The sequence below is a fragment of the Miscanthus floridulus genome, chromosome 5 (assembly GCF_019320115.1).
Source record: "Miscanthus floridulus cultivar M001 chromosome 5, ASM1932011v1, whole genome shotgun sequence".
NCBI lineage: Eukaryota > Viridiplantae > Streptophyta > Magnoliopsida > Poales > Poaceae > Miscanthus > Miscanthus floridulus.
This window is the reverse complement of record NC_089584.1, coordinates 148,654,761-148,679,908: the sequence shown is the minus strand read 5'-3', so window position 1 is coordinate 148,679,908 and position 25,148 is coordinate 148,654,761. Positions and strand designations below refer to the sequence as shown.

Sequence of the window (25,148 nt, the reverse complement as noted above, 5' to 3'; positions counted from 1 at the left end):
GACCAGAAGAGCTCACCTTTGACTTCGGCCCGCCTCTGGATGGCCTCTCCGACCGGAAGGCCTAGCCAAACACCGCTTTTGACTCCGACCCACGTCTCCGACTAGGGATGCGCCAAACCACTGCTCACTGCTCTTCTCCAACTAGCGCAATCAGAGCCGACTGGGACCAACCGACCAGAGACGCCTGCTCGGTAAGGACCAGGAAACAGACAGAGAATGTAAGGCAGGGCACTCAAGTCAACTACAATACCAAGGACCGTACCCTGTTGAAAGGTCCTAATGGCTAGAGGGGGGTGAATAGCCTATTAAAAATTTCTACAACAACACTTAATAAACCGGTTAGATAATTATGAGGCGAAGCAAGTGTTGCGTTAGCCTACTAAAATAGCAAGCCACCTACCACAATTATAGTTTATATAGTTTCTATCCATACAAAAGCTATGACACTACACTAAGTTAATGTGCTCTCAAAGGCTAACTAAAGAGCCACACTAACCAAACTAATAAGCTCTCACAACTAGCTACACTAAAGAGCTTGACAACTAGTTTGCGGTAAAGTAAAGAGAGTGAGCAATTTGTTTATACCGCCATGTCGAGGAAGGAGCCAATCAATCACAAGAATAAATACCAATAAAGACCAATCACCTTAGAATCAAATGATGACACAATAAATTTTTACTGAGGTTCACTTGCTTGCCGATAAGCTAGTCCTTGTTTTGGTGATTCACTCACTTGGAGGTTCACGCACTAATTGGCATCACACGCTAAACCCTCAATAGGGTGTCACACAACCAACACAAGATGAGGATCACACAAGCCATGAGCAATCCACTAGAGTACCTTTTGGCTCTCCACCGGAAAAAGGTCAAGAACCCCTCACAATCATCATGATCGGAGCCAAAGACAATCACCACCCTTCGCTCGACGATCCTCGCTGCTCCAAGCCATCTAGGTGGCGGCAACCACCAAGAGTAACAAGTGAATCCCACAGCAAACACGAACACCAAGTGCCTCTAGATGCAAACACTCAAGCAATGCACTTGGATTCTCTCTCTATCTCACAAAGATGTTGAATCTATGATGGAGATGAGTGGGAGGGCTTTAGCTAAGCTCACAAGGTTGCTATGTCAATGTAAATGGCCAAGAGAGTGAGCTTGAGCCGGCTATGAGGCTTAAATAGAAGCCCTCACGAAATAAAGCCATTGTACCTATTCACTGGGCACAACACGGGGTGACCGGACGCTCCGGTCATATTGACCGGACGCTGGACCTCAGCGTCCGGTTACGTGATGCATGCCACACGTCCCCTCTCTTCAAATATTGATCGCCCGATCTCAATGGTCAAGTGACGACCGGACGCAGCAACTCAAAATGACTGGATGCTAAACCCCAACGTCCGGTCATTTCTAGTAAGCATCCATAAATGATTTTTCACGACTAGACACGTCCGGTCATGCTCGACCAGACACACCTAGCGTCCGATCACTCGGTGACTCCTCTGTCCACTGCCACGTCAGTAGGACCGAACGCACCCTATCAGCGTCCGGTCACTGAGTGACCCAGCGTCCGGTCAGAGACCGACGCTGCGCGCCCTCTGCTGCCACTGACCGGACGCGCCGGTCCAACCGAGACCAGCGTTCGGTCACTTACAATGACCTCTGTCTTTTCACAAGACCGAGACCGTGTGCTTACTGCTGTCACTGACCGGACTCTGAACCCAGCGTCCGGTCACTGTACCACTAGCGTCCGGTCACTCTGTGAACCCCTGTTTTTTCTATATAGGGCGCCGGTGGCACCGTCGAACTGTCCGCACTCTACGGGCGGACACTTCACCGATGAAGTTTCTAACCCTTGCTCAAATGTGCCAACCACCAAGTGTATCACCTTGTGCACATGTGTTAGCATATTTTCACAAGCATTTTCAAGGGTGTTAGCACTCCACTAGATCCTAAATGCATATGCAATGAGTTAGAGCATCTAGTGGCACTTTGATAACCACATTTCAATACGAGTTTCACCCATCTTAATAGTACGGCTATCTAACCTAAATGTGATCACACTTGCTAAGTGTCTTGATCACCAAATAAAATGGCTCCTACTATTTATACCTTTGCCTTGAGCCTTTTATTTTTCTCTTTCTTCTTTTCAAGTTCAAGCATTTGATCATCATGCCATCACCATCGTCATGATCTTCGTCATTGCTTCATCACTTGGAGTAGTGCTACCTATCTCATAATTACTTTGATAAACTAGGTTAGCACTTAGGGTTCCATCAATTAACCAAAACCAAACTAGAGCTTTCATATGTGGGGTCCACTTGCCATATCCATCTTCATCCTCCCTCTTCTCTCTCCCTCTCCACTGACCACTTCTCTATCTCTCCTCTCAACGGCGGGCAAGGCGGTGTGGCCGGGGATGGGGCGGCGCGACCGGTGGCATGGCTGGGCACAGGGGAGGTGTGGCCGGTGGTGGACGGGGCGAGCGCCGACGGTCAGGGACAGGGGAGGCGTGTACCTGGGTATGGGAGCAGTAGTGACTAGGGCAGGGCGGTGGGTGGGGCGGTCGTGCTGGTGGCGGACACATGTCCTACCTCTTTAAGTACATATGAAAGATTGAGGCCCAGTTCGGCTTACCTTATATCCGGCTTTTTCGACTTCTTTTTTCAGTCGGGATAGTATTTTTCTCTCACAATATTTCAGCCAGAACAGTGTTTTTCAGCCACTTTCAGCCAAGTTTCAGCAAGCCGAACGGGGTTTGAGTAGGCAGATCTTAAGCTTGACGAAGCCACCTCGCTATCATTATCAAAGGACACATTGAATACCATTGAAAGAAATCGTCACCTAAATTCGTAGAATAGATCGAGCAAATGCAAGCACCAACCCTACCGATCGACTCACCTTTGGCTTTTAGAAAAATTGCACCTTAATTTTTAAGGCTTGAGAGTTTAATTGAGTACATATATATCCATGTGCCTTCTCCAGTTAAAATTACTTGTATTTAACTTTGCCGTCCTCCATGTAAAATTATTACTACGTCTAACTTCTTTTGAAGTATATGTATACAATTCATATGTTTTGAAAATTGATAAATTTTAAACTCGTTGTTGTTCATAGTTGTTCTAAGATTATTTGACTAAATACTGTCCTCAACGGCATATTTTTATGACTAGAAGGGGGCACAACAACACTGGTGCATATATCTAATCTAGCACACTTCAATCTCCCATAGTTACAGATAAGTCAAGGTTTTCGTCATTAATTAAGGTTTGTAAAAGTTGAGTTCACGCACCCACTGATCTCTATCCTGACACATTTACATAAAGGAAGACAAAGACATTGGATATTTTAATCGGACGGGACATTCTTGGGGAGAAATTTGCGCATGACATCATCGTATGTCCAAATGCCAAATACATTTAGAGAAATATACTTCCTCAGTTCCAAATAAAAGTTTTTTTAAGACTCGGGTGGAAGAAGAAAACAAGATGACCATTATATACCCCTTAATATAATAATAATATATGCTAGTGTCATATTTGTACATATCCTCTCTTCCCCTAACTAAGACAATTAAGCAAGTTTAAGACATAAAAAGGATGGTGAAAAAGGCCTCAGAACTATATAATGAATTAATTTGGTCTTTTCTTTTTTGGCAAACACACACCATAGATGAAGATCAAAGCTCGCACACACACTCGCCCTGTAAACAGAAGCATAATACATGCATGCCTCTACAAATTGACGAACAGCCGTAGAAAGAAATAGATATATGACGACTGAGACACACAAATAAAGATTGAAACTTGAGATTTAATTGACCATCAAATCTATAGGGTCGTACCACGCTTGACGGTTGGCTTAGGGTGTGTTTAGTTGAGCTGTGGCTGTGGGAAAAAACCGCTGTGGGCTGTGAGCTGTGGAAAAACTGTTGTGGCTGTAAGCTGTAGAAAAGCTAAAAGTTGTTTGGTTAAACAAGTATAAAATATATTTTCTATCTTTATCTCTCTTGAAACAACTATAGAAAAGCTTTTTGTTCCACCAATTTCGAAAAACAGAAAGTCAAAAGTCAAAAGTAGGATCAAACCAGCTTTCAAAAATATACTACGAAAAAACAGCTACTTCTAAAAAAACAGCTTTTAAAACAGCCTCTTTGTTAAGCACCAAAAATCCAACCAAAGAGACCCAACATAGATATGTTGTTTTAGACATCTGTTGTGGTGGAGCTCCGAATGAAAGTGGCCGGCCGGGCATCAATGAAACTGATCAGAACAAAAAGAACAAAACGGTGAAGCAAATTTGAGAGGAAAAAAACTTGCGCCCGCCTCTGATGTATGCGCCCAGCTACAAAAAAAAAGGCGCATGTTTTTTTTTCTCTCAAATTTGCTTCGCCGCTTTTTTTTCTAGGGGCAAAAATGTCTTTTTAACGGCCAGTTAACACCGTTAGCTAACGGATTTGACGGCAGTGTCAAATTAGGAACGAAAGTTGAAGTGAGTGTCAAATAGGGAACGAAGAAAATTTCAGGGCCAAGAAAGGAACGACTCATTTTCCCAGTGTCAAATAAGGAATTCTCTCATTTTTTAACTACTACACCTCGAAAGGAAAAAAAATACTTTAAGGTTAGGCCCTAATTACCAAACAGGGCCTGAAAATAAATAAAAAATTTATTTGCAATGGAAAGCGCGCGTTTATTCGGTGGTACGGTATTAAACATCCGTACGTTTGCGTGGCAATATATAATGAAGGTCATCCCATCGTCAGTCCACCATCCAGAGCGTGCAGTCCACGTGGCTATGGTGGTGGTGGTCGTCGTCGTCAAGGGCGCCCCAGTCGAGCCGCCGGCCCATGGCCGGCGGCGTGAGCAGCATCCCCCTGGCCATGTCGTCGATGAGCCCGGGCATGTCAAAGATGGCGTCCTCGTCCAGGAAGCCGTAGTAGCAGGCCGCCGTGTCTCCTCCGTCGGCTCCTCGGGTTCCCGTACTGGTCGTCCAGCAGCAGGGAGAAGCCTCCGGCGGCGGCAGTGAGAGCGGCGGCGGCGGGGTGGTCGTCCGGCGGCCGTGCTGCTGCAGGCCGGAGGTGGAAGAAGAAGAAGAAGAAGAAGGGCGGTAGAGCTCGGCGGCCTGCGCGGCGGCGCATCGTATGTCCTCGGGCGCGGCGGTGCGCGCGCGCGGGAGCGCGTGCGCGGAGTCCGGGAAGTTGAGGTCGGCGGCGGCGGCGCCGCGGAGCGCGATGGCGGCGACGTCGTGCGCGCGCGCGGCCATCTCCGGGGTCGGGTAGGTGCCGAGCCAGATGCGCGCCTGCGCCTGCGGCTCCCGCACCTCGCACACCCACCGGGTGCCCCCGCCGCGCGCGCGCACGCCGCGGTACACGGGGTGCCGCGTCTCCCGAAACTTCTTCCGCCCCGCACGCCGCTTGGGTGGCAGGCGGTGGTGGTTGTGGTCGGCGGGAGACGGCGGAGGAGAGGACGAGGAGGACGAGGAGTCGTCGGCGTCCATGGTCCGGCGAGTACTGGCAGTGGCAGTGGCTCACTCTGGCTGGTGGAGGGGGCAGTAGGCACCTCACCTGGGGAGCTGGATATAAATAGGAGTCGACTTGGCCATCGAAGCCAACACGACTTGTTGGGTTCGGGTTGTGGGTCTGGGCGGGTGTGAACTGAGCACAGCGGCTCGGGCAGGGACGGGATCCGCTACGCCTTTTTACTCACGTGGGGAATGTGCAAGTCTTGAAATGGAACACGTGCGCGCCTGCCTCCCGCTTTTCTCACCGTCACCCAGGAGGAGATGCAGGCTTATTTGGAACACTTGTTCATATGGTTTTTCTTTGGAACAGTGGGCCTTTTATGTTTTTTTGGTTGTGGCGCTGTGCGCTGACCCCTTTTTTTTTTTGCTTTTAGAAATTTTAGGGCCTTGCCCCAGTCTTAGCATTAAGCAAAGACAACAATATCCATAGAACATTCAGGTGGGTTACGCCTCTCCATCAAAACATGAAAACACAAAACATGGATAACTCAACTACTCCTCCATACCTTTTTGTTTTTTCTTGAACAATGGTCTTTTTTATTATTCATAATACACTGACCAATTCATCAATAATCTTTCCGTTTCAAAAAATTGACTTTCTACTTTTATCCCTTTTTCCGAAGATCCAATGACAAGAGCAATGTCGGACATATATCAACAGACAAGAAACATTTTACAATAAATAAAAAACAAAACAAAAAACCTCACGAAGAGGGCAACAACAAAACTACCACCACAAGAAACACAACACCAATGATCCTCGTAACAACTTTTATTGTAACTCTAGACCATCTTAAGTTTGACCAATTCAACAGTTCGATTAGAACCCGATGAAATAAAATGTCGTGCTAATTTTAATAACATCCTTCCATCGGTGTCTATTCATTCTAGCTGGGTGTATGTCCTACCAATAGGTTTGTTTTTTCCTTACATTTTGTATGCAATGGCGCACAAGACTAATGTAGTCGAAGATTGAAAATAAAATTAGTTATCAGCAAGGGGATTTATACACAATGTCCGCCAAAGAAGTCCTGGTCAAGTGACCCTTATCTACAAAGAAAAAGAAGAATGTCAACCGGTCTAATATTTAGTCCAAGAGAATGATCAACCCAACCAAACTTTTACATGAGAAAACAAGTAGAAAATTTTTGTTGTAGGGGATAGCCTAAACAAGTAATGACGAGGAAGGCGTACGGGTCATCAAACTACTTTTCTAAGAGAAAGAAGAGTACAATCTTGATGCATTTGTTTTGTCAGGACACCTAAGGTTTTGTTTGGATCCACTGTGTGATTATAGTAGTCAACTAAAATAATCTAATTGCAAACAAAACATGTTGGATTATAGGTGGGTTGTTTATAATAAAAGTTCAGATTATAATAATCCTATAATCCAGTTGAGAGCTGCCTTTTGAGATTGTAAGCATTTGTCACTTTAACCAACGATAATCCACTATAATAATTTAATGATCCAAACACTCTGATTTTCATATTCTAATCTCGATTGTAGTAATCCTATACATAATCCAGATTATAATAATCGACCGTGATCCAAACAGGTCCGTGTTATGGTAGTATTTGTCAAATTGTAATAATTGAGCATCTATAATCCATGTGATCAAACATGTCTATTAGGGTTTAAGTCCTAGATGCAATGTATGCATGCATCGGTGCATATGTTTATAGAGTTTGTGTGTGTACGAGTGTTTAATAAAGGAAAAAAAAGAATGTGCCCAATTAGTAGTCTTTGGATGGACCATTGTTCATGTATCCACTTCCGTGGGACAAGAAAAAAAAAGGGGGGAATGTTCTGTTCATGTATCCACCAAGATCGACTTCATACTATGTTGGGTGCCGTCGTGTGGTACTGGTGCAGACCCAACAACATCGTGAAACGGCTGCTCTAATGAAGAGATAGGAGGAGGTGTTTGCCTGCCTTTTATAATTACAAGCAGCAGCACCTGCCTGTGCCTGCTTCAGCTAAAGCATGGAGATATTCCCCGTGGGCGTCGCTGTCAGGCTAGCAAGTTTATGATGAGTGCGCGCGAGACATCTTTGTTAGGACTTGGACCACATCACCACCAGCGCGCTTTTTTGGCCCCCGCCGTTTTTGTTGCAGGCCTGCTGCCATTTACTTTGGTTCTTATCATCAGCACAAGTCAAAACACGCACGTGCCGCAGATCACCCAATTATTAATCAAAACATTCTTCAGTGAACTCATTAGCAAGACCAATAACCCCATCCACATACATACATGTGATTCATCATGTTAAAACTTAAAACGCTTTTCAGCTCGTCTACTGCTCAAGACCGTGAACTGCATGCCTCATCACTCGATTGCAAACAAAACAAATGGCCACCTGCAGCTGCCATCACTCCATCAGCTGCAGTCTTGCGACGCTGATGGCCATGGCCTCAGGCTCAGGTTCTTCTGTTTCAGGCGCTGCACTCGCTTCCGGTGGCCTCGCCCTTGCCTGTGTTGCTCCCACTCGTGCGCCCCTCGCAGCACCCGGTTGTCGCAGGCCTGTGGAGTTAAATAAACACAACACCCATGCTTCATCGTCGGTAACTCTGCAACAGAATTCTCGGCGTCTGCTTTCTTATGGATACAATGCAAAAGGGGCGTACCCGGTGCAGAGAGCTCCCGCTCTGTGCGGGGTCTGGGGGAGGGTGTAGTGGCAAGCCTTACCTCGCCTGTGCAATGCGAAGAGACCACGACTCGAACCCGGGACCTTCCGGTCACAGGCGGTAAGACTCTACCGCTTGCACCAGGCCCGCCCTTCTTATGGATACAATACAGCTCTTGCAAAACTAGACTCACCTCGCACACATATTGCGTCCACAGCTCTCTTGACGGGCCCCTTACACTTCCAACCACACCATTTGAGGCGCTTGTGCTTGGTAAAAGAGTTGAATCGTCAGACAAGAACCTTTTCACAACATCCACACAAGGTTCAACAACTTTCTTTTGCCATGAGTCGCCAGTGGCACCTATCAAAACACACATGAGAGATTATGAGTTTCTGCAGAGAAGGCATACACATTTGACAGTGCACCGAAGGAGTTTAGATGGCCTTACGTACAGCAGAATGCTTCGGTTGCATCAACGCGATGCAAATTCCACCCAAAATCTTTACTCAGTCGATGCAGTCTCCGTCTCTTTAAGGCCAAAAAAAAAGGTAAGAAGTTTACAGTGAGCCAAGTATCAGTGCCCAGTCTGACAGTTTTCCAAACGACAGCAATAACATAAAAATACACAGGATGCTAAGAGCTTACTTGGCGTCGAACTAGTCTGCGAGTGTTTGCCTTCAGCTGGGAAACAGCTTCATCCAACAAGCTCTTAAGCTGATCGTCATGTATACCTAACAAGCTCGCAGAAGAATCCTCACCAGATTCTTTTCTTGGTAAATATAGTCTGAAAAAGTCATCAAATTCACGGACCCCAATTGCCTGCCGCAGCCCTTGGGTATAGAGAGCATCTGCATCATATATGTTGCATACTTCGTCCAGCAGGCCAGCATCCATCATGCAATCAACCCTTTTGTTGACATAACTGTCCAGAGCTTGAAGGTCAGCATCTACCCACAGGAAACAACAGTCGAATCTGGAGTTACTAGGACGACCCCATTTCTGTTCTGACACAACCAATGATCTCATTTAAGACATTTAGAAATCCCAACAAGTTCAAACTCAAACAGGAAAAAGAAAAGGAGTGTTGTGAGACGATTATGGGTTCACGTTCATGACAAAAGGAGGGCGTTTCACTGGGATTTCTACAAGATTGATAAAAAGCGCCGAGCAAACAAGTGTAGAGAAATTCCTCACCTTAGCAGCCTCTCCTTGGAAAAGATCACTGGGTAGGAAACCCGTCGTTGCATACAACTCAAGGTAGCGTTTGATCTTTGCAATAGACCAACGCATGCAGAATGGAAAAACACAGAACAATCAGTGGCAGTAGGAAAATGAGCACCTGTACAAGAAGGAATTCTAACATTGCATAGTTATATAAAGTCAGGAAACTTGGGCAACACCCTTACTTTTCTATGGTCGTTTGGATGGATCCTTTGCGCAGCCACCGGATCAATCTCCTTCAAGCGTTCATACCCACTGCCTTCATCGCCATTGGTAAGGCCTGTTTGGCATAGATAACAGACATGTCAACCGCTGTTTGGGAATTGAGCTACACACTAAGAACAAGGAACATTTAACATGACTTATTACTCACCTATATCATCTATGTGATCTCTCAAAGTACAGTCCTGCATTTCTTCTGCCATATCATCAAAGAGGAATGGGCTAACAAGAGTCTGAAATATTAAGTGGGCAAAAAACACGACAGTAGTTCAGACACTGCGGTCACACAGAAAGCAGATGGACTTGATGATACAGAAATCAGGACACTTCAAATTTGAACCTGGATGTAGAAGTTTGTGCCGCCGACAATCACAGGGAGGCCATCGCGATCCAATATTTCCTGTATAATCTGTGAGCAGAGGGGAAGGCGTTAGCTATCATCATGTGACCCAGGTCCAGTACTGAAACTTGTAGAGGCAGTGGTAGCAGCATTGGCTTACCGGAACGGCATGGTCGCGGAAATCACGGCAAGTGAACTCTACGGAGGGATCGATCACGCTAAGGAGATGATGAGGAACACCTGGAATAATGCATGGAACGGGTTCGAGCATTTAATCTGAGAGGAAACTCAAGTTGGGGGAGGTGGCGAGGAGTCAGAGACAGACCGTTCTGCTCGTGGAGGGGGACCTTGTTGGTGAGGACGTCGAGGCCGCGGTAGAGCTGCATGGAGTCGGCGCTGACCACCTCGACGCCGGCGAAGTGGGCCGCAAGGTCGATGGCCAGCCGCGACTTGCCGACTCCCGTGGCGCCCATGACGATAACCACCTTGCCCCGCCCCCTTTGAGACGGCGACGGCGACGGCGGAGACCAGGCGGCTCCTTCCTCGCCGGTGCCAGGGCTAGGGTTTGCAGCGGCGGCAGCGGAGGGGTGGGCCATCCCTAACCGGCGGCGGGAGGCGGGAAGGCGGGGAGCTGGCAGGCAGATATGCAGATCGGTGACAAGGGTTTAGCAGAATTTTTTTTTTTGGCGAAAATACTTTTTAAACTTTCTTGATTGATGATGATTCAGGCTAGTTAATGACATGGCGGACAGTATTTGCCTCTGCTGATGTTATACATGCGCTTGCTACTAAAATTACTGCATTCAAATTACTGTCATACAGCTGTAATTTCAAACATGAATAACTGGATATTGATATGGTCATCCAAAAATTCCAAAGTCTACGACAATCTTTTTTTCCTGAAGAAAGCGCATGAAAATACTATACATACAAGACTTCAATATCAAATTTTGTTCGTGGATCAACACAACATATGAGAGTACATGTATACAACTGCAAACGCTATTACAGTTTGGTCTCGGGACAAACTTGTCTAGAGATGTTCTTCTTCGCTTGGCACCACACATACAGACAAAAGGATGGAACCAAGTACGTGTCCATCACACTAGTATAACTTCACACAGAAAAAGGATTCAAAATCAGCAGAAAGAAAAAAAAACATTCATACAAGTCATATATGTTGCGAATCGCCCTGTTCTTCAGCGATACTTTTCAGCGGAGGAACAGTGTTTTCCTCTCACAACAAATCAGCATACGGCAAATTTCAGCGAAACAAACAGTGTACTTCATCAGGAACAGAAAAAAGGCTTATCACACTCTTTCTTTCACTACGGTGGTTGTGAGCCTTCTGCTGCTCCATTCCAGCACTACGGTGTCCTTGTGCACCGGCCTTGAAGACCCTTGTCTCGGGACCTCCAAACAGGACCCCTTCATTGTCTTGCATCGACTCATCCTTACACTTCTAATCATCTTTCCTTCCGCATTCTACAAAATAAAGACAGTGATATATTAGCATCTGTCTTATCAAAGTTACAGATAGAAATCTTTTCTGTGCTCACATTCGGGCTATCGTAACCTTCTTCACAGGCATTGCATAGATCCAAAGCCAGCTTCCGCAGTAGTGGTAACTGCAACAAATGTCACCGAGTTGATTTCGAAACCTATGGTGCCAGACGATAAACTAGAGGAGAAGGAAGGCACCTCTCTGATAGCATCGTCTATGATGCTCCTTCCAATGCCCCTACCCTGCGGTTCTCAACTCTCAGAAAAAAAAAACCTCGAACGGGGGGTTAAGACTGCCCCCGCAGCATTACAAATAAGAAGGACCTTCTCACTCGGCCGAGAAAACCCCCGAACCCCCGCCCCCACCCTTACACGGTGGCTTTCCGTCGCCCAAGTGAGAATTGGGCCGGTGCCCCCCCAGTGCTTTGGTTATGGGGGTTATGGGGACGGACGAGGGGATTTTTTTTAACCTCAGCCTGAAATTCGCTCCTACAGGGAGTCGAACCTAGGACCTGAGGAGTGCCGCTGGGTCACCTAACCGTTTGAGCTAGGCGTATATAACCAATCAACAATTCAACTGAGAAAAGTTACAATGGTATACGTCCTGGAAATGACATATATAGAACTATAGATGGACTGCAATTTTGCAACAGCATGGTGAAAGTTTGTTTCAACTGTAGCCATGTCAGGCACCACTTCCTCTTTGGGTAGCAACTAACAAGTATTAAGTTGCTCGCATCATTTAGTACAGTTCTACATTGTGTTTTAGGATTCACTAGAACTATATCTCAAGAACTTGCTATGATATTTTTCATACTCACCGTGTGCCGTAGTAGGATGTCTTCCAAAGCTTTACAACTGAGAAAAGAAGAAACCCCTTCAACTGTTATTTTACCACATTCCTGTATATGGAAAAATAATGCAATCCATAAAAGATGGCGTGTACAGGATGAAAATGGTTTCAGACATTGAGTAGAGTTTTAGATATTTGTAAAGTATACTTTTTATAGCATTGGAAGTCAAATAGGGCGTACCCAGTGCAGAGAGCTCCCGCTCTGTGCGGGGTCTGGGGAAGGGTGTCAGTGGCAAGTCTTACCCTCGCATGTGCAATGCGAGGAGACCGCGACTCGAACCCGGGACCTTCCGGTCACAGGCGGTAAGACTCTACCGCTTGCACCAGGCCCGCCAAATCAAGTTTCAACTAATACAATATAAAACATCCAGCAGTGAATGAAATAGAGCTGTAGAGTACATGCTGGCGCACAAAATATGGACATGCTATTTTGTTAGTCTTATAAGCTACTCTTTTAAAAAGGCTTTTGCTGCCCCACCACTAAAGCAAGTCCTATTTATTTAGTTTAGTTATATACTTATATTAGCCACTGAACCCCGAAATTTGATTTTAGAGGAAAAAATATCAGATATTCAGCACTGACACAATAAGGTTTACTCAAATTGTCGAGATTGCAGTTAGGCATACCTCAACGTGTAAAAGTGCCAAGTTTGGCCACCCAGATGAGATAATGTCTTGAGAGTCTGTAGATCAAGAAAAAGTGAAAACTCAAAATAACCAAATTACAGGAGCCACTGGATTTGGAAGTAAAACTTACTGGAGTCAAGGTGTTTGCAACCGGACAGTGAAAGTTCAGCTAAATTGCAATTCTCTGTAAGGATTGTCAAGTCATCATTTGTAAGCCATGGAGTAACCCAATGAAGCTGCAATACTCTTAATGCAGGTGCTTTTGTCTGGAAACTAAATGAAGTTAAACTGCCAAGACAATAGTGCAGGCAAAGCACATGAAGATTTACTGCTGATTCCAATAGATTTCTAACAACTCTGTCAGATATCACCTGGATGTATATTGTCAATTTGTTATGGAGTGAAAAGCACAAGTTCATATTTAACATGCCGTCGAGTGTTGGGGCACACCTGAAACCTCAGAATCAAAGACTCGAGGAATGGGCAAATCATAGGAAGAGCACACATGACATTCTCAGCTAATGCTGTGCCAAGACCAATTGTCATCTTCCTTACTTTACTAAAAGAAGGAGCAAGATCTTCAATTCGAATAGGGCAAAATCCCCAGCCCATTTCAACATCCTCCAAACAGCAGGTAGTTCCTACCTCCTGTAGAAAATCTCCATACTTGTTACCACTGATATTTTGTACATTATCACATTCCAACAGAAGACTACGACATCCAGCTGTTTTCAGACAGTTCAATTTACAATTTCTTCGTATAACTGGAGCTAATGATACCATAGAAATCTGTGAGTCGATGGACAAAAAGAAAAGAATTAAGCACACTCTATAGTGGTACATGAAAAAAACAAACTTAACAATCAACTTTTGGGGTTTGTCCTTCGAATGCGAAGGTAAAAATGATAGCTATCTGTCGGTGTTTCGGACCGGGGGGTCCTCAACCAACCAGTGAATTTGTTCTGCGTGCTCCCAATTCCGGATGGTGATGCAAAGAGACACAAGGTTTATACTGGTTCAGGCAATCGAGGCCCTACGTCCAGTCTGAGAGGTCGATCTTGTATTCCTTGCACCGAAGTGCTCGTAGTAGGGGGTTACAAGCTAAAGGAGAGAGGGAGCTGGTCCCAGGTCTCGACAAGGTGTCGTGCAAGACGCTTGAGGCGTTGCTCTCAGGCGGCAGGGATGTGCGCGTGTGTGTGTTACAAGGTATTCTCCTTCGTCCCCCTAAAACGGCCCAAGTCCTCTCCTTTTATAGCCTGAAGGGAGGACAAGGACGGTACATGAGCTAACTATACGGTGTCGTGTGAACAGAGGTGGCATGTCCGGGCCCTGTAGCCTGTTCCTGTGGCGGCGTGGTCGTCGGAGTGGTCCGTCCTTGGAGCACTGGGGCGGCGTGGTCGTCCCATCAGATCCTGTGCGTCGTGGGAGCCCCAGGACTGCCTCGGAGTGGGTGCGGCGGTGAACGTGCAAGCCACTGTGGACGGACTGTGCGCGAGGCCGAGACTTGGTCGGTGTCGAGGCTGCACCGCGGTGGAAGGGTCTCGACAGGCGCGAACCCCAAGATCGCCGAGACCTTGGTGTACAGTGCCGAGGCCTCGAGTGGGCGGCTGATCGTGGGCACAGTGCTAGGACACAGTGGCCGGTAATCCCCGCCGTACCCTGTCCCAGCCGGTATGGCGCTGATCGTGGACACAGCGTTAGGACACAGTGGCCGGTAATCCCCGCCGTGCCCTGTCCCGACCGGTATGGCGCTGATCGTGGACACAGCGTTAGGACACAGTGGCCGGTAATCCCCGCCATGCCCTGTCCCGGCCGGTATGGCGCTGATGCGACCTCGAGTCCCGTCGGCCATTCTGTGGCGTTGAGCCATCGTCCGGCTGAGATTGCGGGAGTGGTTGAAGCATTAATGAGACATGACGCGCTGTCTGGAGGGTCGGTCGAGGCGGGGGGGTGACGGGCTGCGGACGACCCGGCCTCGAGCAACACGGAGAATGAGGCCTCGCGCGAGACGGAGATCGGGCTCCTTGCCGAGGCCTCGCGCGAGACGCCTCGCGCGATACGGAGAATGCACCCCCTGCCGAGGCCTTCCGTGGAGAGCCTCGCGCGAGGCGGAGTTTGTGTCAGGATGCCGAAACCTCCTGCTCGAGGCTCGAGGCGAGGAGGAGGAGGACCCAGTGGGCTCGGTCGTGGCAGGTGAGGGGCCCACGGCTTACCTTCTAGCTTTATTTTTTAGATGGGACTTTAGCGACCCATTTGATATTTGCTTGGGGTACCCCGTTCTAAGGTACCCGACACTATCGTACTAAAATAAAGTAGCAGAAAAGTCCATCAACATAATTAAAAACCGTGTACTTCTATCACCCTGCAACCTGCAGGCATGTGTATCAAATATCAACCTGATACATAGAAATAATAGCCCCACAGGCCATAGTGCACTATGTATTACTCATCAATAGTCTCCTAGCTCAGTGAACATTCCAGTATGAGTGTTTCATCAACTGTTCAATTGTAGTGCTTGATTAGTTAGAAGCTCAAAACTAAATTACATAATCAGTATGATAAATATTTTCTAAAAAGTAGACACATTAATATAAAAGTGATCAGGTATATTGAACAAAAACAATGATTCAAACAGAAAATCATACCACAGTCTCTGAAACGTCAAGATACTCAAGACTAGAGCCAACAAATTTGCAGAGTGCACCATCTGTAAGTGATGTTTCCCTTAAGCTCAGAAACTTTGTGATGCTTATAATGCTCATTAGCTGCGACAAAGCAGCAGAGTCAATACCTACATATTGACATATACCCATATTAGCCAGCATGCCTAAGTAGTGGAAGGCAAACATAATGATAACTGAAAAACAAGCATAGCATCGTATTTCTGATGTCATAAAAATAAATTATCATTTGCTCAGTCATCGAGGGATCTGGGGCATGAGACAAAGGGAATTGTTTTTACCTTTGCAGCCATCCAGATGTAATTCTTGCATATAAAATGCCATAACATGAGCATGTACACTGTTGTGGCCAGAAGGATTGGTAGCGCATAGTGTTTGAATTGATCGATTTCCAAAAGAAGTATAAGAAAGAACCATTGAATGGATCTTTGTACACTTCATCAGAAGGTTAGAAATACCATCATCTGTTAACAGGAAGCAGTTTCTAATGTTTATATAGCACAGAGAATTTTTCAAAACAGATATCTCCAGCAAGCCCACATCTGCACACGCGCAAACAATGAAGTTACTAGCTTGCAGGTAAGGTAATAACAATATGGACAGCTGCAAAGCAAGAGATGATAAGCACAAATCTTTTCTATTACCATCAATATCACTTCTGCCTTCCAATGTCAATCTTGATATATTTAAGAAAATCGAATTCAGTTGTCTGTCATATGGTGGACAATGTATGCCATATCTTTTCTGATTTGGTTTCACTTTGCTTAGGACTTCAGAACTAGACGAGACTACTGAATGTTTGGGTGTTACAGTGCTTGTATCAACAGTCATATCAATTTCATCAATCCATGGACATCTCAGTAACAGATATAGCAAATCATCAAATTGAAAGGATAAACAATGTGAAACCCTGAATATCCTTAATTCTGGAAAAAACAACTTCAACCAGTCAATTGCTGCGCCAAAATGAACATTTGGACATTTTGAAATATCCACCATGTGTACATTCTTGAATGATAAGGTTTTAGCAGCCTTCTCTAGTTCATCATAAAGAATGAAGCTTCGATGATCCACCTGGGTGTATGAACTCACTATCCTTCTCTTAAATGAAACATCCAGATCAGTAGGGAGAACAGATATGTACAAGAATGCTGTAGTTACTTGGGGACATCCTGAAAGCACTATGTTCTGCAAAATAAAACCATCATCCTTAAAAATAGACAGAGTGCATGATCTTCTTGGACAGTGAAGTTCAAGGCTAATGCATTTGCAATTTCCCTTTTTTTGCAAAAGAAGCTAAGCAAGCACATTATCATAGCAAAAATATTTCGGAGAATATGAATCTTGTAAAAAGATCTAGTCAACCTGAACTATCACATCATAAACTTCACCTATTTTGCAGCATTTGATCAGATTAAAGTACATGAAGAGGTTGCATTAAGTTTCATTCACTAAAAGAAGTAGTAAATATTTTGCAAAGCAACAGGAAAAAAGAGAACGAAACATAAAGGTGAAGAATTCATTCTAGACAGGTTAAATGTATCATTGCAATATTAAATGGAAGTGGATAAACCTTCGAATATTCTGTTATTCGAATGCAATATCTCTCCAAGTTACCATCAGCAATAGCATCCAATAAAGTTTTCAAACTGTCCTTGAGAAGATCAAGAATTGTGCAGATGATGTTGTTTCCAAAGTCAAACCAATGCCTCTTTGTCCCTAAAAATACAATTTTCCACTGACCATTGTATTACTAATACATGACAAGAAATTATGGAAGATGAGTAGTGTAAAAGAAGGAGCAAACATGAGAACTGTCTGTTATCAATTAAAATTTATAGATCTAGGAATTGTACCTGCCGCAAATCCCAACGGTAAAAGGCATATCTTCACCTGCAGAAACAGTCCAAATGAAAAGATATGCATAAGTCAAGACAGCCAAATGCTTGATGAACTAATATACAACAGCAGATACTGAGGGGGGCAGAATAGACTTGACACTAAATACTACCCACATATTTTGAGGAATAGTGTACCTTGCTAAGAAGGAAGAGGTGGCCATCTACAGAGTTGGGGTATGATTGTTCACAGGTTTTCATATTTTCTGAAACCCAATAGAAAATTGCTTCACACAACTGCTTTTCACTGGACAAGGGCAGCAAATTATTTTCCTTCACAGAGGGGAATAATGAAAATCATGTTATAGAATGAAAAGATACAACAAACCTATCCACCGTCAGATGTGGACATTCGATCGTTGAACATAGCAAATCATAAGGTATTTTATTAAATGACCTTCTTGAGATAACATGTGCCTGCGCGGTCCACAGAATGGGAGTGGTACAGAAAGCACGTTGCATAATGCATGAGCACATCAGAAAGGAACCAAACATTGCCAGGAAATATATTTTTGAAAGAACATGCACAAAGTGAACGTACAATGGTAATGCAGTAATTGTACCTACAAAATTCTGCGCTAGATATTCTCGGCAAATTTCTTGAACAAAAGTAACACCTGCAAACATATACAAAGTCGGCGCAAAAAGAAGTTCAAAGAGTTGACTATATTTTGTTAAAGTGGAAGCTATTAGCTATGAGAATTTCAGGAAAAAAAAGGGCGTACCCAGTGTAGAGAGCTCCCGCTCTGCGCGGGGTCTGGGGAAGGGTGTTAGTGGCAAGCCTTACCCTCGCCTGTGCAATGCGAGGAGACCGCGACTCAAACCCGGGACCTTCCGGTCACAGGCGGTAAGACTCTACCGCTTGCACTAGGCCCGCCCTTCAGCTATGAGAATTTCAGAACACCATAACAAAAGACACTCACCATGCTCTTGAGCAAAGTCCCAGACTTCAATTATGAAATCTAATGGAACTGAAAAAATGGCGGAAGTTTGAGAGGCTAGGTGCTGAACCATCTTTCACACTCCACTAGAAGGCTCTCAACAGCAAGAAACAAAGCTCCCTGGAGGATAAATGAAGTTAGTGACCTAGAGTAGCACCTACCATGAACAGATGGCAGTAGCACTAGACTCAAAATTGCTAATGAGTATGGCCTAAACGACCATTTTCCTCCAGCAGCTATCTGTGATTCACTAGTTTACTGGTAACTGCTAATGGAGGTCACAATGGTAGGCAGTACTAATGAAATTCCTATTATCACGGCACAGAATTTATGAAACATAATAAATGCATCAAAAATAAGATAAATAATTTAAAAGGCTATTGTCTTGTACTATCAACTAGACAACCACAACTTCTAAGTATTATATCATTTATTCAGAATTGATTAACAGTGAAACGCTAGACTTTCAAGACTGGGTACCTCCAACAGCGGGAGGAAATTGTTGTGCGTGATGTTGAAGCTCTCGAAAGGCTCAAACAGGTAGCGCAGCACTTGCACGGCAGCCTCCAAATCGCAGCCCACGTTCACATGCTCTCGGCCGGATTCACTGCACACAGACAGCGTCCATGAGATACCCTGCCCACTCGCCACTAACTTAACTTGTAGTAGTAGCTCGAGAGCTCGAGGCTTGGGTTTTCGCTAACCTGAAGTTGCCGCCGAGGAGCGCGCGGAAGTAGGAGGAGCTCTCGATTAGCCTGCCACAAGACAGGATTCGATTACCAAAGCGCAGGAATCAGCTAGGGGTTAGGTTGAGATGAGAGAGCGCTCGCTTGCCTGTGCCGGTCAACGCGAACGGCGACGGTTGGGGATGGGAGCGGGTCGAAGCGCGCGAGGTCAGAGATGGAGACCGGCGGGGGACGAGGTGAGGATGGATCACGGGCGGCGGCGGAGGATGATGTGTCGGTGATCTCTAGAACCACCGCGTCGCCGGCGTCATCCCGTCGCCGGGGAAGGCCATGGCCTTGATGCTTGGTTATGGACTCATGGGCTGTTTCAGGAATGGATCGAGTTCTTCAGTTTGTTGTGTGAGTTTGTGACTTGATGAGGTGGGCCGCCGGTCCGACTTGGACGAGCCACAGGCCCAACCTTAAAATGCCAAGCCCCATCCTAAAGAAACCAGAATCCCCTAAAAAAAATCCTAAAGAAACCAGAAAAAACAAAATTCTCTATTTCTTTTTCCTTCTGATGAGAATCCCAAATTTGTTGGTTTTAGTAAAGCACTGAGATTTGAGTACAGTATTTGCGTTGTTATTCAATTTCGTCCTTGAACTTTCAAAATAATCATTGAGGTGCTCAAACTTTAATTTTGGCCTTGGTTCATATCTCAAGACTATCAAAGTGACAGTTCTAGTTCTCGAATTTTTGTTCAATGTATTCCATGAACTATCAAGCTAAGGGACTAGACTGAAACTAGAAAGACAGGCGCGGCGTTGCCGCGCAAGGTCATGATGGGTCCGTGTATCCTCTAACACCTTCGTGGACTATGTATATTTCTTATATGATACAAGTAGCTCTACACACTATCATGGAATAATTTTTAGGTGTACAGGTGATACACAAAGCAGTTATAATGAGGATGAAACAAACCAAGAGTTATAAACCATCTAGTGGTCGTAACGATTGTTCATGGATAATTTTAGTTTATGAAAGAAGTAATACCGGTTAGCTGAAATCCAAGAGAGGGCAAAACATACTATTAAGTAAAGTTTCTAAATTTTGTGGATTAGCATTACATAGCTAGAAAATTATCCTAGTAGCACATTTAAATACCAAAGTTTTCTTGGATTCTCCTGATTTATTTTCATGGAGGCGCCAATGCCAATAAATCATTACAAACAATCGGTGATCGGATTCTCTGGAATTTTCTAATTTAGGTGCTGCTTCAGAGTTCAAAGTCTCCAAAATATCTTGAGAAGAATACAGAATTCCACCAGCCCTGAATCTTAGATTATATAGAAAACGAAAATTGTGTCTTATATTGTACAAAAAGCCTAAATAACTTGCTGTCATTGAAACATCATATCAGGCCGATATTCCATTGGCAAGAACCAAAGGGGCTATTTTCTCTTAAAGTATGTACAACAGACAGATTGACACATCACTAACTGAACTCAAATTGTAAATCTCGCTGAGAAGGAAATGTTAGAGGGGATGGGTATGGTGTCCACTCACCGCTGCTCTATCCTCTTCTTCTGTGCTTGGAAGGCGGAGAGGATAGACCCTGTTGTTCCCTACTACGGCTCCTTGGGATATTCCAGCCTCGGCCCCTCCGATGAGACAGACAGCACTACCACCGCAGCAGCTAGCTTCTTCCCCTTTTCCAAGGGATGCCATTTTTTCCCTCCCTTTTCATCCACAGAAAGGGGAGCGCAATAGCGGATCCATTTCGCATCTACATAGAGCAGATCGCTCGTAGCTGCTTCCTCTTTGTCCAAAACTCCAAATCAGCAAGCAACGAGCACAACCAGCAGCCCGATGGTCCCTCCTCCCCCACGGTCTCCATGTTTTCCTCGCAAGAGCAGAGCAGCAGCACCATGCCAGCAGCACTAAGCTGCAGGGCAGGTGGTCTCTTATCTCCGGCAGTGCCTGGGCTTTAGCTTCTCCCTCTCCTGTATTTGTGAAACGTTAAAAATGTGTGCTAAAAAAAGAAAGGCACATGCAATCTAGCTGGAGTATTCAAGGAAACCTGCTGCATGTTCAATTAAAAAAAGAATTCAAAGAAATACCTAAAATCCATAGAGCTGTTCAGTTAGTTTCCTTTAAGATGTTCCTTTTCTCCACACCAGTAGCACCTGTGTTTCTAGAGCTAGGGAAAAGATCAACAAAGGGTAGGAAAAGTATAAATGGATGGAGCAACCGAAAAGAATTAACTCTATGGTCTTGGACAACAATCAGTGAAGCTCTGGTGTAGCTCCAAAACACACAGCAAAAGAAGTGAACAGAATTTACTAAAATGTCACACATAACATGTATGTAGTAGAGAACAGTAGTGGCAAGAGCTTACCCCCTCTTGCAAAATAAACAACTATGCGGCGTCCATGTAATTCTTGACCGTCAAGTTCAGACCTTGCAACATCTGCATCCCGGTGATTCTAATACTCCTGCAATATGATCCAGTAAATGAAAACACAGGGGTGGGTCTTAAATGTGGAGGAAACTAAATCATTTCAAGTATTTCTTTATACACAATGTTTTTAGTTAGTGATCCGCATGTTCTGTCTTGATTTTCTATCAAGATTTTTCAATCCATTTTTATTTGTAACTCTTGAAACTGCAACATATAACTGTCCATGGGTGAATATAGGTTTCTTTAAGTATACTCCCAAACTTGATAGAATTTGTCCTTTGGCTTTTGTTTATAGTCATGGAATAACACACTTTTATTGGAATTGGCGTCGACATAAGGTAAATGGCCAACGACATCCTCTTGTTGTTAGGTTTATCCTTGGTATATATGTTTTTTCTCCACTATGTGTTCCTGTTATTATGATCGCTTCTATGACATAGTCTCCTAAATTTGTTATTATTAGTCTTGTCCCATTACATAATCCTAAACTTTGATTGAGATTTCTTAAGAGCATTATCGGAACACCGACTTTAAGCTTGAGTCTATGAGATGGAAAATTATTTGTGGTTAGAGTATTAAGATATTCTACAGGATATAGTATCTCAGCATCATTACATGCAGCTGTACATTGTGATATTGTATCTGCACTAAAATATTCTTTTTTCTGCACTTGGTATTAAGCTGAGTATATAATCATTGATTTCATCGACAATCTCATTAGTTGTTGCTAGAATTGCCCTCTCTTTAAGATACTCTGGTTGTTTGAAGTTTATTTTAAAATCTGGATATGTGAATTGAACCAATGCTTCGATTTTATTCCCTGTGGTATGTATCAATAGATCTTCTGGTACTTGGACTATTATTGAATCTTGATCCAAGTCATCATTAATGTTGGATTGGTGTTTAATAGTGCCATTTCCAATAGCTAGTATCCAATCGTTGAAACTCTTCAATTCTTTGTACTCTAAACTTTGTGGGTCCATTTTCTGTAATCGCATATTTTCAAACAGGTAAAGCTTTGTTACATGGTTCCAAAGGTACGATCTAACTATCGAGGCACTTATGACCTGTGATTTTGATCCATTTTCAATGACAGGCAAGATCTGTTTTGGGTCTCCTCGAAGTACGACAACCTTTCCTCCAAATGGTATATCCAAGGCTTTTGTATCTTTTTCAGATAATATATCCCTTAGAGCAAGTATAACAACGCTTACTCAGCCGGCTAAATAGAGCCACGTCAGAAAAATAGAGTGATTTGGTAGAGAGAGAAAAGAAGAAAGCAAACAGCCGGCGCTTGACTCCCAGCCCGGCTGAATCCACCATGCAGCTTGCTCCCAGCCAGCTGCAGGCTGTAGGATCGGCGCTTGACTCCCCACCATCCTCGTTCCAGCTGCTGTGATACGTCCACGCATACATAAGCATTAAATACTTACAGTCACTGTTGCAGCCAATCTATAATATGAGTTGGCTAATAGGATGGCTATAGCTGACATGGCAGTAGCATACAGCCCGCTGCTGGCTAGGTTATTAACCATGCTCTTAGTGATCTATCAAGAGCTTCGAAGCACTGGCGATTCGTCATTAATGCTCCATCCCATATTATGAGGGCAGTTTCTGTAAGTAGTTCAGCAAGTTTAGTGCCACGTTTTATATCACATATTGATAATTCATCTATATCTATTGGAATTCGATACCTTGAATGAGTTGTTCGCCCATTTGGAAGCAATAAGGACGCCACACCCTGATGATGCCACTGTTAGAACAATTCGTTTTTGGGTTCTTAGGTATGAAATTATTGTATTCCATAAGAATGTTTCCCAGTTCCTCCATGTCCTGATTCAAAATAAAATTTTGGATCTTTATTTAGAACACTATTCACTATATTGTGAAAAGCATCCTTTTGTTCTTTGTTTAGTTGTAGGTACAGTTTGTTAGCTTCTTCTTCCAAACTATCTATATTGTAATTCAATTCTTCTTCAACAAATTGATTATTGTCATGTGATTTATATTGAACTGATTTTTGAGAAAGATTGTAGTTTCTTATATTAACCCCATTCTTATATAAGATCGGTTCTAATTCCTCAATTAGTAGGTCTTGAAGTTCTGTTTCATTAGGACAATATATAATTGGATGGTATTTTATAGTCAATTGGTGTTCAATATCATCTATCATTTTCCTCCAGTTCTTTTCATAGAAGTCTTTTTCATCTTGTAAATTACAGAATAATAGCATTGTTGAGAATAGATATCGTAGTTGTCAAGCTGTTGCCCAACTTGCAGCCTCATCAAATGTTTTATGCCATTTGTTATCATCATTTAATAGACCACGTGCTGCACATGCTTCTTTAAATGTTTGATATACATTGCCATTGTATATGTTCTTATGTCTTTGTAATCAGTTGCTCCTTTGACTATGAATACTAACATACGTAGGTAGAAACATTCTCCTTCTTTTGGATTAACATAGTATAAACGTCCTATTTTAAATCCAATTTGTCGCTTAACCCAGATCCTTTTTGATTCATCCCATCTCCAATATTGTGGAAATTCACAATATGTAAGTTCTCTTGCTTTCTTTATGTTTCTTATTAGCTTCAAACCACTCTGTAAGCATTGTTTTTTGGTTTTTAGGATCTTTAATAATGTTCTCCAGTTTTGTATCCTTTGTTAGTCTCACTGTAGTGTTCATTAAAGGTAGATGAACGGGTAATCTTTCAACCGGTGGCCAGTGGTGATGTATTTCAAAGCCAAGTAATCTCCATAGTGCATCTTGCTCACATATGTATCTACACTCTAAGTATTCTTTTATGTCATCTTTATCTTTAGTTTCTTCATTTGTTGGTGGATCTTCACCTTTTCTTAAACGTTGAAAAATTATCTTTGCGTTGTCTGCTCCTTTGTTTACATATTTGCATAGATATTTTAAGAGTTTACTTTTGTTCACAAATTCAACATTTATATGTGCTTGGTATTTTTTAAGGAACAATAAATTATGTGGCACAACCCACTTGTTGTCTAGGTTATGATTATCTCTCCTTATGTAGAGTCCAGTATCTCGACGTCGATATCGAGTAAAACCATTATCAGATAAATTGGTTTCATCTTGGAATTCCTTTGGATAAAATTTTGAGCATTTTCCTTTTTTCATACATGGACAATCTTTATTTCTTTCTCCACACGGACCATGCATCATATGTTCTGATATGAGAACATATCCTAAAGGATCTTCTCTCGGGTTTGGTATTTCAACAGATATCCACTTGTCTATCATTTCAGGAGTTATTTCATTTCCATTTTTTTGTAACCAAACTAAGATGTGCACATGAGGTAATCCTCTTTTTTGAAATTCTATTGAGTATAAAACTGCTGATATGGGACCAAAGATTGAGCCTGGGCGTAAATCATATAGCAATTGTTGTAGTTTCATGTGGAATACACGTACTATGATACCAGGTCTATCATTAGGTTGTTGACCCTCTAAAATTGCTAGAGTTATCTCAGGCCATTTCGGATTACAAGTGAATGTTATAAAAAGATCTGGAGGTCCATATACACGACAAATTGCTATGCCATCATGATAATTTTGCATC

At 43.7% G+C, this 25,148-nt stretch overlaps 3 protein-coding genes across 5 annotated transcripts; all 3 read right to left on the bottom strand.

Annotated features, from left to right (window-relative positions):
- Positions 1 to 4,276: 4,276 nt before the first annotated feature.
- Positions 4,277 to 5,530, bottom strand: LOC136454105 (dehydration-responsive element-binding protein 1F-like). The gene has a single exon (XM_066454649.1). It carries the CDS (start codon positions 5,490 to 5,492, stop codon positions 4,755 to 4,757), a length of 738 nt encoding a protein of 245 aa, XP_066310746.1. The 5' UTR covers positions 5,493 to 5,530; the 3' UTR covers positions 4,277 to 4,754.
- A 2,165-nt stretch (positions 5,531 to 7,695) lies between these two features.
- On the bottom strand, positions 7,696 to 10,627 carry LOC136451153 (tRNA dimethylallyltransferase 2). 3 transcript variants are annotated; one of them, XM_066451902.1, is made up of 10 exons: positions 10,254 to 10,626; positions 10,089 to 10,168; positions 9,929 to 9,997; positions 9,740 to 9,821; positions 9,552 to 9,646; positions 9,340 to 9,414; positions 8,791 to 9,144; positions 8,598 to 8,673; positions 8,143 to 8,505; positions 7,696 to 8,038 (listed from the first exon to the last, which is right to left on the bottom strand). In XM_066451902.1, exons 1-10 carry the CDS (start codon positions 10,522 to 10,524, stop codon positions 7,887 to 7,889), a joined length of 1,617 nt encoding a protein of 538 aa, XP_066307999.1. In that variant the 5' UTR covers positions 10,525 to 10,626; the 3' UTR covers positions 7,696 to 7,886. The 3 variants fall into 3 exon arrangements, with proteins under 3 accessions (XP_066307999.1, XP_066308000.1, XP_066308001.1); XM_066451903.1 differs by having other exon boundaries at positions 8,336 to 8,505; positions 10,254 to 10,625; XM_066451904.1 differs by lacking the exon at positions 7,696 to 8,038 and having other exon boundaries at positions 8,335 to 8,505; positions 8,594 to 8,673; positions 10,254 to 10,627.
- Positions 10,628 to 11,108: 481 nt separating this feature from the next.
- Positions 11,109 to 19,449, bottom strand: LOC136451152 (BTB/POZ domain-containing protein FBL11-like). Its single transcript, XM_066451901.1, is given in 21 exon segments — positions 11,109 to 11,413; positions 11,488 to 11,556; positions 11,630 to 11,674; positions 12,253 to 12,333; positions 12,912 to 12,967; positions 13,042 to 13,282; positions 13,362 to 13,700; positions 15,557 to 15,702; positions 15,874 to 16,134; positions 16,237 to 16,780; positions 17,166 to 17,311; positions 17,449 to 17,485; positions 17,629 to 17,737; positions 17,819 to 17,907; positions 18,058 to 18,107; positions 18,414 to 18,491; positions 18,494 to 18,551; positions 18,912 to 19,038; positions 19,136 to 19,186; positions 19,266 to 19,428; positions 19,431 to 19,449. Coding segments are annotated over 21 exon segments (2,883 nt in total). The 3' UTR covers positions 11,109 to 11,239.
- Between the last annotated feature and the right edge of the window lie 5,699 nt (positions 19,450 to 25,148).